The sequence below is a fragment of the Moschus berezovskii genome, chromosome 11 (genome assembly GCF_049115385.1).
Source record: "Moschus berezovskii isolate FMDL1 chromosome 11, NW_MosBer_1.0, whole genome shotgun sequence".
NCBI lineage: Eukaryota > Metazoa > Chordata > Mammalia > Artiodactyla > Moschidae > Moschus > Moschus berezovskii.
This window is the reverse complement of record NC_142470.1, coordinates 2920474-2942748: the sequence shown is the minus strand read 5'-3', so window position 1 is coordinate 2942748 and position 22275 is coordinate 2920474. Positions and strand designations below refer to the sequence as shown.

Sequence of the window (22275 nt, the reverse complement as noted above, 5' to 3'; positions counted from 1 at the left end):
AGGAGACACAACCCTGGCAGCTGCACCCAGGCCGGCGTGGAGACTGCTGAGAGACAGGCGCACTCTCACACCCTGGGACAGCGGGCAGACCAGGCCCGCTGGTGTGGGCCGAGGGCCGTCTGGGCTCGGGGAGACTCTTCCCCACGGGGAAAGCAGGAGGTTCTTGGGCTGGCCACAACCTTGCGCCCTTCATGAAAGTGAAAGTGAAATAACTCAGTCGCGTCTGACTCTTTGCGACCCCACAGACTGTAGCCTACCCCGCTCCTCCGTCCACGGGATTTTCCAGGCAAGAATACTGGAGTGGGTTGCCATTTCCTTCTCCAGGGGATCTTCCCAATGCAGGGCTTGAACCCGGGTCTCCCGTTCTGTAGGCAGACGCTTTACCATCTGAGCCACCAGTGCCCTTCCATGATGTCACCCAAACCCTGGGCTGGGTTGGTCTCTAGAGAGCCTTCTGTACGAGGCCTGGGAGCACTGGGAACAGGCCCGAGTGTGGCATGAAGCCACACTGATGTGTCCCATTGGGACCCACGTGTGTTACTGTTTACAGGGGAGCTCAGAGGGGTGGGTGAGCAGCCCACGGTCACACAGCCCACCGTGGCCTGTGCTGTAGAGTACAGTGCTCTCCCAGCTTGGCAGGAGCAGCAAGCTAGAACAGGGCTGGGCAGCTGACGTGGACCGTGCCTGCCTGTGGTCTGGAGGCCAGGACTTCCAGAAACCTGGATGGGCTCCACTGGGTCCAGCCCCCACCCAGGCCACGTCCCAGATACCTGCCAGAGCACTGTGATGGGCTGGGCCTGGGCCCCGGGCCCCGGGGCGGAAGCCGTCATGGCCTGAGGCCCCTACCACCGTGGACGCCGGGACACACAGCCCTGCCTGGCCTCCCCCACCCCGTCTGGCTCTCAATCAGGCCCGAGGCCACCCTCATCCTGAGCCCTGGAGGGGGAAGTGAGGGGAGCCCCGCCCTGTGGGGCTACCCCTGGGAGCCGGAACCAGCCTAGCGAGCGCAGGAGAGACCCTCAGGCTGACCCGGAAGGCCCAGAGGTAGTCACCTCCCCCAGCCCTCTCCGTGGTTGGAGGGGAGATGGAGGCCCCGGGGGGCGGAAGTGTGGCCGGCAACCCCCACCCCCGGGCCCCACCTCAGCCCGCCTGAGCTCAGCATCTCTCGTACTGAAAAGCTTTCAGGGAAAAACACACACACTCAAAACTCTGGCTTCTCCCCCAGACCTGTCATTTCCAGTAACCGTGTAGTTTCCGCTTACCGACAACTGAAATCAAGAGGAAACGGTGGGAGGCGGGTCCCCGAAGCCCGGGTCCCTGCGGGAGGGGCACCGACAGAGCCTTCCAGGGGCAGCCGCCACCTCCTCTCTCACGCATCCCCCGGTGGGCCTGCAACGGCCCGCCAGGACCCAGGTGCCTGTCCAGCAGGCCTCCTGGGGTCAGGCAGTAGGCTGGCGGCTCGGCTGACCCAGGATCAAGAGGTGAAGGAAGCAGGAAGCCGGCAGGGTCCCCGGAGGAGGGCCAGCCTGGTGCCCGCATGTCACCCCGAGTGCCCGCCCAGCCTCCAGCGGCCTGTCCCCTGTGCGGCGTGGCTCAGACCCCCAGCCCCTCTCCCAGCCCACTGCCCTGGCCCCTCGGCTAGGCTGGGTGAGGCTGGCCTTTCGTGCCGCCTGCAGGGCAAAGAGTTTGCTTACCACAGCAGTGTCCACAGAGGAACGAGAGACTGTTTACCCAGGGAAGAGCAACCGATTCAAGCACTTCAGAGACACCCGACAGACACCCAAGCCCGATGACTGACTTGTCCCACAAGGACTCCCAGGTCGAGGCTGGCGGGGCCTGGCGGGCTGTCTGAGTGCCTCTTGCGTTTGGGAACCGCCACGTGGGCGTTGGAAGCATGGCCTCTCCAGGGCACCCCCCGCCCCCACCAAGGCTTACTGGGAACCAGGACCCCGGACGCACCTTCCAGGAAACGGAGTAACTCAGGTGCAGGAGGCTCAGGTCAGACCTCCAGAGGCTGTCCCCAGCCCCTACCCAGGAGAGCCCAAGACAGCACAGCAAAGCGCTGGGGGTCTGGGGGGCTGAGTCTCAGAGGGGGCGGGCGCTCCATGGAAGGAGGTGGCCACATACCACCCAACAGGCACCCATGCAGAGCAGCAGCTCGGTGTCAGGAAGGGAATGGACAATGATGAACCTAATTCCCTTGAACGTGTGGATGATGGTAAGATGATGACCCCTGCCCCCGAGCCTCAAGGGGGAGTAGACAGCGAGGTCTCAGGGCCCCCTCTCTCAGAACACTTCTATCCCAGGGGCAGCAGGGATGCCGGTGGGGAGGAGAGCCCCAGCCAGAAGGGACTACTCAGCAGTGAAACCCTGGGGAGGGTGTTCTGTTCCCAGAGTTGCAAGCGCCTCAGAGACGCTGCCCCCCAACTATGATGGGGGCACCCACTCGAGCCTCCCCACCGGGGCCGAGCAGGTTTCCAGGTGCTAACGTTTCAGGAGCACCCCTCTGGTGCCCTGCAGGAAACATGGAGCCTCCCTGAGCCCCGAGGCCCACTGGGAGGGGATCGGCTGTGGCTAAGAGTGAGGGGCCAGGCCCCTGACCCCCTGCCCGCTCACACCAGGCGGGGTGCCTCCCACCAAGCGTACATCCACTAACTCCGAGATGAGCCCTGAGGGCTCAGGAGAGACGTGCTCCCAGGCTAGGGCAAGGCCGGGAAGCAGGCAGATGGCGAAGGTAGCGGCTCAGGTCTCAGACTTGCCCCCCAGCTGCCCCTCTTCCTGCTGACCTGTCCCCAGGCCATCTGCCTGAGTCTCCACAGTGGACTCCCTCCAAAAGGCCTTGGTGGGCCTGGGGCACCCAGGCGGGGTATTCCCACAGCACCAGCCTCGCGCCGCAGGAGGTGAAGGCGTCTGCCCTCGAGTCTGGTTCCCAAACAACGAGCCAGGCGTGCGTCTGTCCTGCCTGCCTCACCCCAGCACCTAGTGAGCATTCAGTAAACACCCGCTGCCCCTCGCATGCCTGATGCCCCGAGCAGGCAGGTGGGGTGCCAGCCGTGGAGCCCTGTGCGCTCGTCTCTTGGACCCGAAGGCACACAACCCCACCTTAACAAGTACCCCTGGATGCGCCAGGCCCCACTCAAGGGGGCCCCAAGGCTGGCCACGCGGACACAGGAGTGAGCACCGCCTCTTCCAGGGAGCCTTCCGGACATCCCCCACCCCCGATACCCACCTCCTCTGGACTTCTGTCCAAGGCCGTACCAAGACAACGATGCTGGTGCCACAGCCAGCCACACTCCCTGACGTTCTCAGGCAGGTCAAGTCCAGCGAGCGCCCAGAGGAGTGACGCACGGACACGCAGCCCGAGCGAAAGAAGCCAGGCGGGAGGCGAGTGGTGCGAGTCTGCGTGTGTGAACCGTGCGGATCAGGTGAAGCCAGAGGTGGAGAGCAGACGAGCGCGCGCAGCCGGGGAGGGGACGGGGAGCCTGTACAACGTCTACGGGAGTTCTGTTCGGGGTGGTAACAACCTGGAACTGGACAGACATGCTGATTCCACAACCCTGTGAATGTACTGAACGCCACTGAAAGGCATACTTGATTCAGTTATTTATTTTGCCGTGTCGCACAGCTCCCAGGTGGTGCTAACGGCAAAGAACCCACCTGCCAATGCAGGAGACATAAAAGAAGCGAGTTTGATTCCTGGGTCGGGGAGATCCCCTGGAGGAGGGCATGGCAACCCACTCCAGTATTCATGCCTGGAGGGCTAGAGTCCACGGGGTCACACAGAGTTGAAGACGACTGAAGCGACTAAGTTCCCCGACCAGGGATGGAACCTGTGCCTTCTGCAGTGGAACCTGAGTCCTAACCGCGGGGCCACCAGGCAAGTCTCCCGAAATGTACATTTTAAACGTCTAAAATCATAAAACTTATGATACATGCAACTGACCACCAAAATACAAATATCAATCCTCCCTCACCCCCCACGCCCCCACCCCGCATCTAGTCATCAGCAACCTGTGACCTCAGTGGAGCGAGGTGGGCGGGGCCTTGAGGAAGGAGATGCCGGGGAAGAAGCCAACAGAGGCCACTCTGGCAAAGGGCTCCTCTCTGCCCGCCGGCCCTTCCTCTGCAGCAGCACCTGTCAGTCACGGCCCCCGCTCTAGCGGGTGTGTCCACGGCCCACCAGCAGGCCCAGTGGGCTGGGATAAGAACACTGAAGCCCAGAACTGACCCCAGACAGGCAGAAGCTGCCCTACTGCATGGCCACGCCTGACTCCTGGGGCCTCTGCCCCCAACCACGCTGCAGTCCACTGCCGCCTCCTGGGCATCTGCGGGCCCATCCCAGGGTCCTGCCAGGATGCCAGTGGAAGGGAGCTCCGGGGGCCACCTAACCGTGCCCTCTGAGGTAGAGAGGAGGGGCCAGTCGCTCTGTCCACAGAACTACGGGCTGGGGCCTCCAGAGACAGCCAGGCCGGGAACTTCAGGACCCGTCAAACACATCCTGACCCACAAGTCGCGATGCCCCGAGGCCAGCCGCTCGTTAAAGCCTCTGGGAAGAGTCTGCCAGGCTCCAGATGTGCCCGGACACGAAGGCAGAAGCTGAGGCAAGCTGGCCCCAGGTCCCCTACTCCCGTTCCCAGACTCTTCATCACTCAGCCTTAGCCGTTCCCACCTGTAAAGTGGGAACTGAGGATGAGACGCAGAGCCGGCTGCCACCCCGAGGGGGTGAGAAGCCGCCGAAGAAAACGTCCGCTGCGCTTTTACGAGGCCGGATGAAAGGGGCTGTCTGTGCGGGGAGCGATGTCGGCACTTTATTGAGGAAAGCAATCAGGACACTCCATAGACTCTGCAAAGCCACATCCTTTCACTGTTTCTAGGCGAAACATGAAACAGGAAAGGTGCCCTCCTACAGCCCAGCCCGGCCCGGCCCTGCCCAGCGAGAGCCCCATCTGCCCGTGACGGCCACAGCCACCGATCAGCGTCACAGTCAGCAAGGGACAGAGCCAGTGCCGGCTTCCACGGGACCCCTGGGCTGCCACCCAGCCCCGGGGGAGTGGAGCCGTGCCGCCCTCCGGACCTGCCCCCACCCCCTGCCACCTCAGGGAGGGGGGTCCTCGCACCCGGCCTCTCACTTGTGGCCCCGGCTGCCCTGACCCAGCTCAGCCGTCCTGACGAAACGCGTCTCCTCTCACAGCTGTCTGCCCGGCCCCACCCTCTTCCAGCTAAGGGCACAGCTTTCTTTTTTTTTTTCCCCCTCTCTTTTTTAAAAAAATCCCTATTATTTTTTTTTTTCCAGTGGAAAAAACACTGGCCACCGTAGAGGCAGGGCCAGGCCCGAGGAGGGCACCTTCCTGTGGGGCTGGCCTGCTCCCTGACGTCCGCCCCCCGTGGTCAGAGGCAGCAGGTGAGGGTTCTGGGCTGCTGCTGTGCATTCGCTGTGTTTTTCTAACCCTGAGTCCTTGGCGCTCAGGCGCTGACAGAGGAAGTCCTGCACAGACCTGGTTCGTCCTCAGCCTGGGGCGGGGGTGAGGGTGAGAATGAACCTGCTCCTCCCCCAGCCTCGCCCGAGACACGCAAGTGACTCAGTGGGAACAGACGGGCCAAGTGACACAGATGTCGACTGTTCCTCTGCAGCCGCATGGCCGAGTCACTTCCACTCGGCCCCTGACCCTCTTCTTCTAAAGGGAAGTCGATGTCCCCGCCCTGCTTCTTCGCAGGACGGCCGGCGAGGGCCCTGGGGGCAGTACAGGCAGGATGCGGCCGCGGTTAGGAACCCACGGCCCGGACAGAGCGAGGCGGGGCTGGGCGCTACACCGGGCTGTGTGACGCTGCGCCCCGACGGCTCTGGGCCCCGCTCCACGCCCGACGCGCGCGGTTCCGGGGTTGCTGCCAGCCACGTGGGGCCGGGCCGCCCTGCCCACTGCACTCCCTCCGTCTGACGCGTCATGCATTCAGCCCACCTCTCCTGACCCCTGCGCTGGAAAGCAGGGAGACCACGGGGGCGGGGGCTGCATCAGACCTGGGCCTATGTGCCCAGGACCGGAGCAGCACCCAGCACACAGCAGGTGCTCAGAATCGGGAAGGAAACGAGGGTGTTCGTGGGCGCCACCGCCGGTGAGAAGTCCTCGGAGTTGCCGGCCGGCCCCTCCCAGGCGGTGCCCCGGCTTGGGCCCACCAGGCCGTACCTTTAGGGTTATCTGAACTCACTCATTAGACAACTGAGCCCTCTCGAAAGAGGATCCTGAAACCAGCGCTGTCAGCTCAAAAGGAGAAGACAGCGAGGGAGCAGACACTTGGCCCATGCCTGCTGGGTGCCTCTTTCGTAACCTTTACGCACCAAGAGATCAATCATGGATCTAGCCTGAATTACAGGCTGGGGGGATCTGGGTTCAGGTGACCCGATGACCTGAGGCCACAAGGATGCTGGGCACGGGAAAGCCAGGCCTCAAACACAGGATCGTCCGAAGCTGAGGTCCACCACCGGCCCGACTTCCCTCCGGCGTATTCTGGGCACCGAGGCGGCAGAGGGTCGCAAAGACCCGCCTGAACCCGCCCCGGGTCACCAGCCTCCCCAGGCAGCCCCTGCTGGGGCCACCACACACAGCCGCCCTCCGCGGGGCAGAGCACTCCGCCCCCAGAGACGCACGGCCACCGGGCGGCCCGGCCCCACTCTCTGGGACTTCCTGAAGGGCCTTCGCAACAGCATGGACCTCTTTTTCCAACTCCGAGCCCCGCAGACACCTGACGGGTGGCTTCTGGGGAAGGTTCCCTCTCTCTGGGTGGAAACAGATGAGTCACCTGGCATGAATGTGCCTGGCACATGACAGCACCGATTCCCACGCCCGGGCCACAGGGGAAGCAGCAGGAAAGTCACAGAACTTTCTGCGGGTCCCAGCTGAAGGCTGCAGAGCCCGAGTTCACACCCAGGTCGGCCTGAGACCCAGACGCCCTGGAGGGAAGAAAGCGGCTCTCCCCTTCAGCCCAGAGAGCTGGGCCGCCCCCAGCAGCAGAACCTCCACAGACCAGTGGGTGGTGGGTGGGACCGTGGCGGTGGCCACAGAGCCCCCACCCTGCCCCGCGAGCCTGGACTGGGGCTGATCCCTCGCCTCCGGCCCAAGGCGCCCAGAGGTGGGGCCTGCAAGGACGGCGCTTCCGTTCAGCTCCCCAGTGGGTCTGCAGGGTGCACACAATGGGGTCCCTGTGCACCAAGCGGGGCGGGGTGCCAGGCCAGACAGGCAGGCTTCCCGCCAAGGTGGTGGTGGGGGAAGCACCAGGCCAAAGGGAAGAAAAAGGCTGGCACCCTAGCCCTGATCCGGGGCCTGGCTTGGGGAGGCAGGAACTCCCAAAGTTGACCAGGTTTGGGGGTGGGAGAGCCTCCCCCAACCCCATCCCTTCAAAGCGCCTCACCCAGAGGCCAGTGGGTGAGAGCTGCAGCAGCCAGGGCAACGTGTGGAGTGCTGACCCAGGGGGGCCCTAGGCTACCCCATTCCAATTCCCCAGTGATGGCACAAGAAGAGACGGCCCCTACTTTCCCCAGCCCAGCACTGCCCCTGCCCTCCCCAGAGCCCTCTGCAGAAATACGGAGACTGCCCCCAGCCCTACACGCACACACATCCCAGTGAGCCGAGTGGCAGGGAAGGGAGTGGGCATTCTGGGAAGCCACGCATACTTAATCACCCAGCATTAATCCGCCTCCCCAACAATAGCCCCTGCACTTCCACTGAATCCCAGCTGTCGGTCTCTCAATGAAAGGAAACAAGATTTAGGGCATCAAGCGTCGGTGAGGCTTCTGCAGGAGGAGAGAAAGGCCCCAAAAAAAGCAAAGAAAAAAAAAGTAGTGTGCATTCATTAGTGTCTGACAAAGACACAATGCACTTTGTCCATTAAACTGCTCACAGACCTGCTTAATTGGCTTCAGTCTGGGGCAGGGGGGAGGAGGGGGCTGCTTGCCCACTGGCTGGGCCGGCAGTGAGCCGGGGCTGGGGGTTGTCAAGGGAATGGGCCCTCAGCATTTGGAATGAGGGCGCGCCAGCCCGGCTGGGGACCCACTTCTGCAGCCTGGGGAGGGGGCATTTCTCCAGCCGCCAGGAACCTGCTCGGTATTCCCATCAGGGACGAACTCAAGTTGAAGGGCATCGGCCACAGCAGAAAAACTTCCCGAGAGGCTGACCGACCGGTACTTGCAGGCGGGCAGGCAGGCGATAGATCCTAACCAGGTTCCCTGACTGCGGACACTACCGCCACCCCCACCCCCTGCCCCCGTTCACAGCTGAGGACCCAGGGCTGAGAAGGCGAAGGGCACCCGGTCAGGAGGTCAGAGCTGGGGACAGAGACAGAGCTCCTGGCAGGAACTCCCACCCACACCCCCGCGGAGACGGGCACGGCCACCACGATGAGTTCCAACCTCCTTTCCCCAACCTCACCTGAGGCCAGAGAGGCCAGGGAAGGCAGAGGGTGGCAAAGGGTGGGTTTGCCTTTGAACTAGTCAGTTTCTCGCCGAGAGGCATCGCCTGACCGTGAGGTGCTCACCTGCCTGGAGCAAGCCTCACCCATCCCCAGCAGAGGCTCTGCCCCCCCGGCTGGCGTGGTGGGAAGGGCCGGGCCTCCCTCCAGACTCTCTGGAGCCTCCCTGCAGGTCTCAGGGACTTTGGGAAGAAATGGGGTAGCAGGGATGCCCACCTAGTACCCCAGGAGCCCGAGGTGGTCCTCAAAGAAGTGCTCGAACCCCCAGCGGCCAGCCCAGGCTCCACACGCAGCATAATTGCTGGTGATTAAGTAATTGCCAGACTTTGTCCAATAAAACTAGCACGTGATCGTGCCCAGCCTTCTGGGCCATCTCCAGAAGACAATGGCCTAGTGTTCTATCCCCGCTGGCCCGCTGCAGAAGGCAGGGGCTCCACTCCCGACAAAGCAACAGGTCCCTGCAGGGGCGCGGGAGCCCACACTCACATGCAGGCCTCGGTGCCGTTGGGGAACACTTCACACTTTCCACCGTTCAAGCAGGTCTCACCGGGCTGGGAGCAGCGCAGGCCTGGGGAGGGGCAAGAAGAGAGGTCAGCCCAGCCAGCAACCCCAGGGGCACTGCCCACCCCTCACCTCCTGTCATGGGGTTACTGGGTGCAGGGGGCCCCCGGGAAGCCCTGCATGAACCCCAAGGGGACTCAACATTCTGCCCAGAGTTCTGGGGTCAGAGATGGGGTGGGGAGGAATAGACTGGCTGGGTGGCAGGTGGACAGGTCACGCTCAAAGTGGGTGGGGGGTGGGGAAGAGTGGCCTGAAATGCATTGTAGACAGCAGGGAAGAAACGCTGGGATGACCCTGGGCCAGTCTCCCAAACTTCTCACCCCTCACCCCGGCTTCACTGGGGACCTTTGCTGGGCTGGGGCCCCAATCCAACCACCAGGATTGTCTTGCTGTTCAAACAAGTTCTTCCAGGGGGTGGCGCTGGGGGGGGGCAGTGTTGGCCACACTCAGCTCCCCCGCTCGTGGGAAAATGCGACAGCTGCAAGGGCCGCTGCCCCGCCCGCCAACAAAGCGCCTGGCGGAGGAATCAGAGCAGCCCATTGTCGCGCCAGGGCCGCCTCCTGGGGCACCAGGACTGCACCCCAGGGACCTGGCCACGCCTCCACCGACACCCAACACCGGCTCCCCAGCGTGGGCATCTTCAGTGGCAGCCTCCCACACACACACAGCCAGGGACTGGGGAGTGAAGATGCTCCATTTAGAAGGAATTTGACCTCATTCCCAGGAAGGGATCAATTAATCCATTCCCCCCCACCCCACCCCACCCCCTGGCCTCCCTCTTACCAGGGCTGTGTAAATTAAGCCCCCTCTGGGGGTGGGGATGGGGTGTGACATGGAACCCCATCTTCAGGAAGCAGGGAACTAGTTCTCCCTCCAACTTTTAGGGGAAGAGAAGCATTAATCACCATCTGATTCCTCGGAGCTCCTCTCCATGGGAAGTGGAGAAGAATGACCGCCCCCCCACAACCCCTGCAAGGTTTCCAAACTTGAACTCCACAAAGTGAAAGTCCATCAGTAGCAGCTGAATCTTCTGCACACACAACCCCCACCCCGCCCCAAATTGTGAGCCACGGTAGGGGTAGGGACCCAGTGTGGGGAGGGGACACCGCGGGCAGGGCAGCCAGGAGCCCGGGGAAACCTGGGTCTGGGACCCTCGCCCGGGTCCTGCGCGAACTCTCCTACTCTGAACGGAGGCCGGGCCAGACCGCCTGGCCCACCCTGCTCCCCTCTGCCCACCACGCTGGGCTGCCAGGTTCCGCAGTGCGGTTCTGTAAAGACGATCGCGGCGCCCTGGACCCCAAGCTCCGCGCCCCAACATCCGCCCCCGGCGCGGGCAAGAGGCGAAGAAAAAAGATAAATGGCCCCAAAGCAACAGGAAACCAAAACCGACTCGATTCAAATCGAAAAGTAGTAGGCAGCTCGTCCGCCCGTCCCGGGAGCGAGCCCCACGAGCGGCTGGCGAAGGGCGAGCCCAGAGCTAGGTCTCCCAGGCCCCCAGATGCCCACGCCCGGCTTCAAAGCCGACTTCAAACCAGGCGCCAAACTCGGTTCCAGGCGCGAGCGGCGCTAAGTCCGTCCCGATCGGGCAGGCGAAGCGGGAGAGGGTCAGTCCTCCTCCCCGAGCCCGGGACTCTGGGTCCTACTCCGCCCCGGGTCGCCCGGTCCCCCTCCCCACCCTGGCCGCCCGCTCCCAGGCACCCGGGGACGCGCGCCTAGCGCGCCGCCAAAAGTTTCCGAAGGCGCGGAAAGTTACGGGCTCGCGGCGGGCAGTCGCCTACCTCGTGCGGCGAGCGCGGGCAGCAGCGCCAGGCAAAGCAGGGGCGCCAGGAGCGGCGGCATGCCTGCCCACCGGCTGCCCGCTGCGCCCGGGGGCGGCCTCCTGCGCCCGGCCGGCGGGGGCTCGGGCACACCCGCGCGCACGGGGACTGTCCCACGGGCGGTGACGGCCCGCTACTGCCCTCTCCTTCCGGATGGAGAGCGTCCCTGGGCTCTCGCGGCCTCCCCGGCCCGGCTCCGCGCCGGCGATCGCTCCTACGCTGCGCCCGCGGCCCGCGCCCCGGTCCCGGCGCCCGTGCGCTCCCTCCCGCGGCCGAGGCACCAGTGAGGCGCCCGGCGGCCGCGCGCTCCGCCCCCGCGCCGCCGGCCCCGCCCCCGGGGCCCGCCCCCGCCGGGCCCGCCGAACCCCGCGCCCCCTCGCTGGCCGCGCCCCTCCGCTCTTCGCGACCGGCCCCGCGCCTCCTCGGGCTGGGGCGCGGGCTCCCGAGCCCGGGTCCTCCGGGGACGGGGGCCGCGGCCGTGCGGAGCGGGGTCGAGGCCGATGCCCTCAGGGACTACTTCTCGTTCGAAAGTTTTCGGAGGCCCGAAGTTTGCTCCGGGGTTGCGGAAGGATCCCGCTGCGGGCTCCCGCCGCGCTCGGCGACAATTGGCCGCGATTTACATCTCAATAGCGCAGGAGGCGCAGGCGGCGCGAGGGAAGGGGCGCCGGTGACAGGCCTGCCCCCGAGGGGAGCTGGGCCGGGCGGGCGACTGTGGGGGTCCCTGGGGCAGAGGCTCTGGGAGAAGTCGCGCCGTCGGCAGCCCTGCGTGTACCCCTGGCCCGGGGCTCCAATCCTAGGAGCCCCCGTGGTCGCAACTTAAAACCTCTGAAAGATCCAGCCCAGACCCGCCCCCGCCTCCGTGGCTGTGAAGACCGCGGCATTCGACCCTGAAGGATGGTGGTGCCGCGGCTGCAGCCTCTGCCAAAGGGACCCCAAGGAAATAGCCTGGGGCCAGCGCCTGGCCAGAAAGATTGCGCACCAGCTCCCGCAGGAGGGACCGCCCCTTCTCCCGCGCCTCCAGCCTGAGGTGGCCCGCCAAGCACGCTGTGGGTCGGGCAGCCCTGGACCCCTCCCCCGTACTCCTTCCGGGTGACTTATTTCTGCACCACAACGCCAGATTTGGGCATCCTGTGCCAGCCCGGGTTAAGTGCTGGGCGTCCAAAATGCCTGCCATAGACCCTGCTAAGTCGGTTTACAGCCTCGCACTGGGTACAGAACAGCACCCCCTCCCAACACAGGGTAGTGAGCCCGTGAGCGGTTCCCTGGCAGAACCGTCAGGACTGCAGAAATCCCAGAGGCTGGCTGAGAAGCCGCCCTTGCCAGGGAGGCCCAGAGAGGTGGGCGGAGTGGGGTTTGCCTGCTGGTGGGCAGGTTGCACCAGCCCACCCTCCTTGGTACACCTGTTGCAGGGCACCTGGGGGCAGCTGGGATGCAGTGGTGAGCACCAGGAGGGACAGCTTGTCCAGCTGCTGCTGGAGCTTCCCTGGCCTGCCTCCTCCAGGAAGCTGGCGGCATGGCACTTCTCAGAGCCTGGGGTAACTTCTCTCGGGGTCAGTGCCCGGGAGAGGAGGCGCCTGGAGGCAGCAGAGATGTTTATATAACAGCAGCCAGGCGGCCTGGAGGAGCAGATTTTCCATAGCAGGAAGCGGGGGGTGTGGGGGGGGGGTGTGGGGGGTGTGGCTATGAAGTCCCTCCCCTGCCCCCCCAACAACCCCCTCACAGTCTCAGGGCTCTGCACACCATAGCCCCTCCTCTTCCAGGGATTGATGGAGGAGGGCTTCAGGGCTGGCGCTCCTCTGGGGCCACTGCACGTGTGCCCTCCCATCAGAGCCCAGCGTCTACTGCCAACAGGCCCCAGATCAAAAGCAAAGGCCCATCCAGCCCTGGCTTGGGAGCAAGTCCTCAGCCTTCCACCGAGGAAGCAGTTTTGGAGGAGGGACTCGGGACTGGGGGAGTCTCACCTGAGTCTGCCGGCTGTGCCAGGCCTACACTGGTCCTCTGCCCAGGGGGTGGGTACTCTCGTTAGTCAGTGGTACAGATAAGGGGCCTCCCAAGCTTCTAACCCCCATGCCAGCCACCTGCTTCCTCGGGTATCCCGTGGGCGACTGGGGCCCCTAGGAGACCCTGACAAAACCAGAAGTGCCTGGGACTGGGGAGGGGCTTGTGTGAGGCCAAGGTCAGGGGCTGGGCCGGGCCTCCCTCCCCTCCAGGCCTGGGAAGGAGGTGGGCCAAGCCCTGGCAAGTGGGCACCAAGCTTTTCCAATCACAAATTAGGTCCCTTCTTATCTCTCTTTAACAACCTTCCCAGGCCAAGGGGTTTGAGGCGGGGAGGACTGGGGGTCTTGACGGCCCAGACCCTGGAGACCTCCTCTTACAGGATGGGCAGCCTAGGGGCAGCCCTGGTTGGGGGTGTTGGGGAGAGGAGGGGAATTTGGGGTGTGGGCCCTGTCCAAAGCCCAGTGGGAGAGTGGGGCCTGGGGTGGCCAGCACTGAATCTGGGGGGTACAGCAATGGAACACTGTTTGGGGCTCCCTGCCTGCTTGTGGTGGGCACCGGGGCCAGGTTTGCTGGGCGGTCCCTGCACAGGCCCCCAGGCCACCTGGGGAACCTGGGACTGTTGGGGGTGAGGCTGAAGCCCTGCTCGCAGAGGGGTCAGTGTCTTCTGGCCACTCTCTTCTCCAGGGTCCAGCTTGCTGGGCCCGAAGGGGAGAAGGCCTTCAGCCCCCGCACCCCAGGCTGAGCTGGTCAGTTCCCCCTCTTCTGTCCCCAGAGATGCAGTGATACATCGTCAGGATGGGTTGGGGAGGTCTGCTGGGGAGCCCATTCCTACCGCCCAAAGAAACTCACCCCAGCCCCCACCTCCAGGGACTCCGGCATGATTTGGTTTGCTGGGGGGGTGCTGTTTAAAGCTCCCCACCACCCTGATTCTAAGGTGCAGCCAGACTGAAACTCCTGGTCCTGGGGCCCCAGCCCCTCTCCCTCCTGCAGAGGTTGATCTTGGAGCTGTGGATGCGCCCAGAGGGCATGGGGCGCTCCTGATTTTCCTGGATGTCCTGAGAAGACTGGTTCTGGGTTGGCCAGGTCCCCGCCTTGCTACTCAGCAGGCAGATGGGCTCCGGAAGCCTGGGGTGGGCTGTCTGTGACCACAATGGGGCTGCTGCCTGCCCTGGCCTCGTGGATTGCTCACAGCGTGGGGGCAGCTGGGCAGCTTGGTGCGGGTGATGGTGGCCCTGCGGCAGAAGGGACGGGGTGTGGGGAGGAGGGGTGAGAGTGGGGGGTGGGGGCCGTGCCCGCCAGGCAGCCGGGGGTCGAGTCCAGAATCCCAGGGGCAGCGCTTGTCCACCTTTTGGAGTTGATCGTAAAATGTGTCTGACCCGCTTAGGAAGAGAGGGCCTGGGCGCCTGAGACGTGCCCAGCCTCCTGCCCCACCACAGCCAGGCCTTGACCGGCAGGCCCACCAAGGGCCCATGCCTGCCACCCTGGGCTTGGTCTCCTCCTCTAGAGTCCTGTCTACCCTTTTCCTCCTGAAACCAGCCCAGAACATTCCAGAGGTTCGAGCGTTTTTCTGGACGTGGTTTCGGTGGCTCCACCATGACGGGCTGCACCCAGGCCGGGCACCCAGGCCTGTATGTGCGCCTGGGGCTCCACCTGCTCCCCGCTACTCTCCCCCAAGCTGGACTCCCGCCAGCACCCAGAAAGGAAGGGGTAGGCTGGGTCTCCAGCTGGCTTGTCTGCCTGCGCTCACTCCCCACGCAGGGATCCACGGTCACCCAGGTCTGTCCGTGCTGGGAGTGGGCCAGCTGGGCCCCCACTGCGGGTGCCGGCAAATTCCCTGGGCCATCTCCGCCAGGCCTGATGGGTACGCCCCCTTGTGCCCTGCGTCCCAGGCTGTCTGCAGTGGGACAGTTTCCTGCTCTGCTGAAATGACCCCTCCCTCACTGGCCTCACCCGTTCCAAGAAGCTGTCCCAGGACTTCCCTGGTGGCTCAGTGGTAAAGAACCCACTTGCCCCTGTAGGAGACATGGGTTTGATCTCTGGTCTGGGAGGATCCCACATGCCGCAGGGCAACGAAGTCCACGCATGTGTGCTGAGTCGCTTCAGTCGCGTCTGATTCTTTGCAACCCTCTGGACCGTAGTCCGTCAGGCTCCTCTGTCCATGGGATTCTCCAGGCGAGAGTACTGGAGTGGGCTGCCGTTTCCTTCTCCAGAGGATCTTCCGCACCCAGGGATGGGAACCGTGTCTCTTGTACCTCCTGCTTGGGCAGGCGGATTCTGTACCACTGAGCCGTCCGGAAGGCCCACAGGCCACAACTACTGAGCCCGTGAGCCGTGGCTGTCGGACCTGTGCAGCCACGAAGCCCGTGCGCCCCAGAGCCCGTGCGCCCCGAGAGAAGCCCCCACGAAGAGAAGCCTACGGCCGCAGCTGGAGAGTAACCCCACTCAGTCGCAACTGGAGAAAAGCCCGAGCAGCAACGGAGACCCACCACGGCCAAAGATAAATAAAATGACTTTAAAAAAGAAGCTGTCCCAGAACCCCTGGGCCTCCCAACTCTCACACCTCCACGCGGCGTTCCTCAGGGGGTGGGGTGGATGCAGGGACCTGTCCCTGGGGGTCCTGCAGCCCCCAGCACATGCAGACTGACCGGGGGCTACCAGACGGTGCCATGCTGCAGGACCCTGCACCAGGCCCTGCCCTTCTGAGGGGCCTGTCCACCTGTCACACACAGCGGTCACTCCCTGAGGGCCCAAGGCCTCTGGACAGCTCAGGACCAGGAAACAGGGTTGACTGTGAGCCCCCTGCTCCGCCCTGCTGCTGCCCAGGAAACCCAGGAAGGAGGGTCAGCCTGTCAGAGGCAGGCACAGAGCCCAGGGAGAGTTGCCCAGGCAAATCCCCTGACAGGTAGCTGCCTCCCTGAGCAGGTGAGCTGATGAGGCCTGGCTGGTGTGGGCTTCGAGGGCCGCAGGCCTGGCCCCGGCGCTTGTCATGGGGGCATGCACTGGCCCTGACAGACCACCTGCTTCTCCACAGGGACACCCCCCCCCCAAATGCTCAGAGCTTGACCCAGAAGGAGAGGACTCTGGGCCTGGTCTCCCGAGCGCTGAGAAGACGGGCCTGGTCTGGACCTATCCAGGCCCCTGACCCCTCAGCTGCCCAGAGGGCTGGGGCAGAGCTAGACCTGGGGTTGGGTCACTCAGGGCTCAGTGGCCCGTCTCTGGGTGTCCTTGGAGACAGCCAGCCTCAGAGGAGGAAGGGCCCACCTAGTACTGGGGGCATGGTGTGAAGCAGGCTGGGCCCGCTAAAATCAGGGAAGAGGAACACAGGTTGGGGAGGGAGGTGGGTTGGGGTGGGAGGTCGGGGGTCCTTAGAGGAGGCTGTCCAGCTCAGAGGTGACACCTCCCTGCAGGGCTGGCTGAGGGGCGGGGTTGCCCACCTTATGGACAGGACACTGAGGCTCTGAGGAGGTCATGGAACCCAGCCTGGGTCTTCCCATCCCAGCCCCAACCCGTGGGTCCTGGGACTCCTGTAGAGCCTGCTGGGAGGTGGGGGCAGGCTGGCTCTAGGGAGCTTCCACCCAGTCCGGCCCTGCTGGCTGCAGCTCAGAACTTTCTCCAAAAAAAAAGAAAAAGAAAAAAAGGGCCCCGGGGGATGAAACTGCCTGGCCCCACCCCCAGCTTTGGTAGGAGCCTCGGCAGGCCTGAGTCACTCGCGCGCACTCAGGGAACAACCGGGCTGGGCCTCTCCTCCCCCAACCCCAACCTCTCCCCTCCCTTCTCTCTCCTCTTCCTTCCTCCCTCCGTCCCGCCTTCCTTCCCTTTCTTCCTTTCTGAAGTTAAAAATAGCTGGAAATTGCCTTCTTAAAAAAGTCCATCTTTATTTTCACAGGGAAGACATAGGCTTCCCACAGCAAAATCTTTCTGCCCCAGAGGGATTTGCTGAAGAGGAGCCTCTGCAAACATTTTGCCCTCCCCCTGCGAACCCAACCCCCACCACGCCCACAGCCCCCACCCCACTGGCTGCCCGACCCCCAGGTGGGCCCACAGGGAATCTCAGCCCCTCCACTGCTTTCTCAGGGCTGCCTGGGTTTCCTCCCATTTGCTCCAGACACATTTAAACATGTCTAGGACTTCCACCCTCCCCCGCACTCACCCCCCACCACCACCACCACGGCCCCCTGTTAAAAAGAAAATGGGCCTGGACATCGGGGTTTGGGTTACACGGAGCCCAGGGAATTCTCTTCCCGGACTAAACGGAGCGCAGACATTAGCAGGTACTGCACATCTGTGAGTTATTTTCATGTCTCCAGGGGCAGGGAAAAAAAACCCCAACAATCCTTAAGTAAGACCAGAATTCTTCTATATTTCTGCCTTGACAGCTAAGGAAAAAATTTGCCAAAAACCAGAGGCGCTGCTGAGTGTTGGCGTGGGAATGTTAGTTTAGTCAGAGACTTGCTCTGGGCCATTCAAATAAAAACAGGCTCTTTGGTGGCAAATGCTAGTGGTCCATGCCTGTGATGGAAGCTCCTGCGATCCAGAGGGGGTTCTGCAACCTCCTGCTCTCTCGTCCCTTTTTCCTTGGCCTCTCCAGCCTTTTCTTATCATCACAATCAGCATCTCTCAGGCAACCATTTGGTGCAACAATTCTCAAAAACCATCAAGGAAAGCCATGTTTCATGTGGCGTGGTCCCCGCTGGAGAGAGGATCGTTCAGCGCCGTCCAGCCCACCAGAGGGGCCTGCAGCCACCGAGGGTCTTTGCACAACATAAATCAGACTGGCTATCACCCGGGCAGAGGGAGGATAAAAATACTTGAGTGCTGTGGGAGCCAGCAGGCCATGATGGGATTACTGTGCCTGTTCCCAGGGGCGTGGCTGTGGGGCAGTGGTGGGGCAGCGGACCTGGGAACCTGGACGGTGGCCCCTCCTGGCCTTAGCTGCGTGCAGGAAAGGCCAGGGTGACTACTGAGCCCTGAGCACCCACCCTGGGCACCCATGTGGCTTGAGGGGAACGGGCCTCATGCGTTTTCTGCCCCTGATTCCCTCTCATCTCACGGAAGGAATGCTGGTTCCCACGCCTGCAGGCAGGGCTCTGCTGGTGCCAGGGTCAAGTGTCCCCTGTGCAAGGCGCTGGGGGAGGTGGGCTGTGCCATCTCTGCATGGAGAACTCTGCCTACCATGGCCCTGCAAAGCTGGGGACGGGGACAGCCCTGCACCGCCCCGCCTCACCTGCCGCAGGGGGCCCGGCTAGTCCCAGAGGACGTGAGGCGGTATGCCCAGCAACCAGCTGCAGCGGCCTGCCGTCCATCCATCCATCCATCCGTCTGTCTGTGTGCCTGCGCCCCTTGCCAGGCCGGGGCCACAGACCCTCGGCAGCAGTGACCTACCCAGCCTCTGTGTTAGGAGGCCACCTGAGCCCTGACCTCTTCCATCAGCTGAGTCTCCTCTGAGCCCACTGGACCCCCAGCTAAGAAATGGACCGGCGCCCGGAGTGCAGGGAGGTGGTGGCAAGGCCACAGGGGGTTGGAGACCTCAGGCTTCGCTTCGAGCAGGATGAGGGCCCTGGCTGGGGGTGGCGAGGGAGACTTTTGTGGGCTCAGAGGACACCACTCCTTCCATGCTGCGTGACGGGGTGGGCAGGAGGCAGGGCCTGTGGGCGAGGTCCGCTCGGGAAGCTTCTCTGGGGAGGCATCGGGGGGCACAGACCCCAGGAACTGAAGGGAGATGCTGTGCGGGCAGACTGGCCCCAGCACACCCACTCTGCTCCCAGGGGGACCAGCGCCTCTAGCCTGGTGGCCCACTGCGTTGAATGAAATTGGGCGCATTCAACAGGATCCACGGGCCCCATGTCCCTCACCGTGCCGGGCCCTGCTGGCCAAGAGCAGGTCCTGGTCTATCGCTTGCCACCACTCCTGGGTGTTGCAAGCTGAACTGTGACCCCATAGGTGCAGCAGATGGTTTCCTCCTGGAACCCGTGAATGTGGCCTTCTTTGGAAATAAGGTTTTTACAGATGTGATCAAGTTAAAGTGAGGCCAGGCTGGAGGACGTGGGCTCCCATCCAGTGACCGGTGTCCCGAGGCAAGGGGAGTTGGGACCTGGGAGCAGGCCCCATGGCGACGGACCCAGAGATCAGGGGCATGTGGCTGCAAGCTGGGAACACCCACCAAGAACTGCCCGCCACTGGTGGGAGCTATGGAGGCGGGGGCAACAGGGAGACCCTCTTCTGAGCCTCTGATGCCTTGATCTGACTTCTGGCCAGGAGACCAACGCGAGGGTTTTAATGCAGAGAAAGCTGGTTTTTGAGTTTCACAAGCCTTCCACAAGGCTGTGGGTATTGGCAAGGGGGTGGGACGAGGGTGGGTGGGGGTCTCTCGGGGCCCAGCTCACCCAGGGCGGAGCAGCAGAGGTTTGCCTGCACCTGCCTCCATGCCCGCCGGCTGGCACGTGGTAACAACAGGGCCTGCTTTAGATGAGATGACGTCACGAGATACCCTGGTGTCGTCTACTTGTAAAGTGGGACTCGGCTCGTCACGGCCTGCAGGGAGAAAGCTGCCCTGGTTTCCACGCTTGGCGGCTGAAGGACTCTTTGCCCGCTGGTCCTCAGTGCCGGACCCTTCCCTCCTTGGGCCAGGAGACGACCCACCACTCCACAGGGCGAGGACACTCTGCTAAAATGTGACGATGATGCTGAAACTTGAGCTTGCCCCGCGCTGTGTTTGCGCCCCCGGGTACACCCAGCGTGTGGTACGTCCAGCGTGTGGAGGTGGGGGGACTAGCACCATCTCCCAGAGGCCCTGTCAGCCCCCACGCTACTGATTTATAACCCTCCCCCGCCACACACATGATGCTCAGTCCCAAGCTGGGCCCTGGGAGCCACAGCAGCTGGGGCCAGGGACCCAGGGACCCAGAGGGGACGTGAAGGTGGGGAGGGTCCCCAGAAGGGCCCGGCCTCCTGACCGCAGCTGACCTTACAGACTCTGAGCTTCCCGAGAGGGGAGACCAAGGCAGAGAGGCCTGGGCTGGGACCACACTTTGGGTGAGCCAGGGAGGCCTGGGTCTCTCTCCCTCCGTGGGAAGCAACTTTTTTTTTTTCACTTCAAGGCCAATTGAGGAAAAAGAAACATGTTTGTGTTTACCGGTTCCACTTTTTTCACACGAATGAAAACACTCTCACCCTCCCCCGTTATAAAAGTTCAGAGAAAACCAACACGCGCAGAGAAGGGAGTTACACCGTGGGCAACCCCAGCCAAGGTCGTGGGTTTTGTTTGTTTAATTTTTATGGGAGTCAGACACGACTGAGCGAATGAACTGAACTGAACTGAACTGAAAGTTGACTTTCAGCATTGGAAGCCGTGTTTCAAACGCATCTGGGCGCTTTTTCCCGCCTTTGTTAGAACCCGCAGCGTGGACTGTCTCAGGGATGGAGGCTCCTCCTCTCTTGGGGTCCCCTCCTGGGAGCCTCCCCAAGCCCGCACCCCAACCTCTGGGCCATCTTTATGGTTAGATGTCATGTGACTTTCTTGAGTTTTCACCCATCAGGTCAGGACTCACTCCATTGAGAACAGGACTTGTGTGGGACAGTTTGCCCAAGATCCACAGACCCTGAGGCTCTCAGTATAGACGCTCAACCCGGGGGACGGATGAGAAAGTACAAACTGCGGACTTTCTGAGCGGGCTCACGGCAGCCCCCATCTCCCATACCGTGTCTGCTCTCCAGCCCCTCGCCTGGGGTCACCCCACAGCTCAGGGTCTCTGCAGCTCAGGGCTGCATGTCAGGGTCAGGAAAGCTCTGGGTTCTGTCCTGACCAGGAGCCCACTATGGCTGTCCCCTTGCATGAATGCACGTGTTCACATTTAAAAATGAGTTTGCATTTGTTTTAGAATTCAGGTGCACCTCATTTTAGCGCGCTTCTTGGGCACTGCGATCTTTACGGATCGAAGGTTTGAGGTGACCCTGTGTCGAGCGGGTCCGTCGGAGCCTTCTTTCCAGCAGCGTTTGCTCGCTTCCTGTCTGGGTGTCACATTTTGGTAATTCTCTCGATATTTCAAACGTTCTCGTCGTTACTGCATTTGCTATGGTGACTGTGGTCGGTGATCCTTCGTGTTACTACAGCTCTTGCATTTTTCAGCAATGAAGTATTTTTAAATTAAGTTCTGTACTTTTTTTTTTTTCAAGCATAACACTATTAACCGGTTAACTTAAAACACTCAGTTGTGTCCAGCTCTTTGTGACCCCATGGACAGCCTGCCAGGCTCCTCTGTCTGTAGAATTCTCCAGGGAAGAACACTGTAGTGGGTTGCCATTTCCTGCTCCAGAGGAATCTTCCCGACCCAGGGACTGAACCCATGTCTCCTGCACCTCCTGTGTTGACGGGCAGATTCTTTACCACTGCACCTCCTGGGGGAAATAACACTTACACACGTGATAATGTAGTGCAGCCCTATTGCACACGCAGTAGACCCTATTATTGTGTAAACACGACTTTTAGAGACCCTGGGACCAACCCAGCTGTGTGACTCGCTCGTTGTGACTTCATCGTGATGTTTGCTTTATGGAAAGGTCTGGAGCTGCATCCAAACCATTCCTGACATCCACCACCTGCCCCTGAGTAAGACCCAGCTCAGAATAAACAGGCTGTGTTTTGTCCCATGGATTTCAGCTCTTCTCGGGCCCCACAGGTACCCAGTTTGAGAGGCTTCACCTCAAGTGTCAACCCCAAATAAGAGGTGCCCCAAGCAGACAGGCCCTGGTACAGAGATGACAGCAACACAGACATCAGATGACTGACTGCCGTGATGCCAAGAGCTTCCAGAATCGTCCCTGACGCCCGAGGGAGAGCTCGGGGGTTGCCTCTTGGACTCTGGGGTCAGGACGCCCTGATCCACATTTCTTGGCCACAGTCTAGCAAGCTGGGTGGCCTTAAACAGGTGGCTTTCCTGCTCTGAGCCTCAGGGCTCCTCATCTGTAGAATGGACTCACCTCTGGGACTTGTGAGGGGATGGAATGGGCTAAGTGGCTGCTCAGGGCGTCTGGGTCTGGCTCGCAGTCAACCCTCTAGGTGGATGGCTGCGGGTTGGAAACCTACTGCTGCTCCCTCAGGCATCCACCTGAGTGTTTGGACTTCTGTGTCCACTGATGGGCATGTGGCCCGAGTTGCCCGCAGCAGGGGCCCAGGCTTTGTGCAAAGTCCATCTTTCACAGGAGCTGCTGAGTGGTGGGGACATGAGACATCTTTGCTGCACTGTGGGGAGAGCCCAGAAATGGACAAAACTTAAATGATGGCATCGCTGGAGTCCCTGGATTCAGTCATACCTGAAGCTGTTCTGAATAAAACCATTTATTGTTCCAGGGCTTTACTACTTACAAATCAACTAAATATTCATCTTTCCCTTTTACCGATAGCAACCCTGCTGAAGGCTGGGCCAGGCTATCCTGACTGCAG

At 62.3% G+C, this 22275-nt stretch overlaps 1 protein-coding gene across 1 annotated transcript in view; it reads right to left on the bottom strand.

The window, feature by feature from the left end:
- The window catches only part of NOTCH1 (notch receptor 1), a 45083-nt gene extending 33958 nt beyond the window's left edge, over positions 1 to 11125 (bottom strand). The window contains exons 1-2 of the mRNA XM_055399572.2: positions 10800 to 11125; positions 8947 to 9028 (exon numbers count right to left, since the gene is read on the bottom strand). Of these exons, the coding sequence (XP_055255547.2) occupies positions 8947 to 9028; positions 10800 to 10860 (143 nt within the window). The 5' untranslated portion in view covers positions 10861 to 11125. The remainder of the gene's footprint in view (positions 1 to 8946; positions 9029 to 10799) is intronic.
- Between the last annotated feature and the right edge of the window lie 11150 nt (positions 11126 to 22275).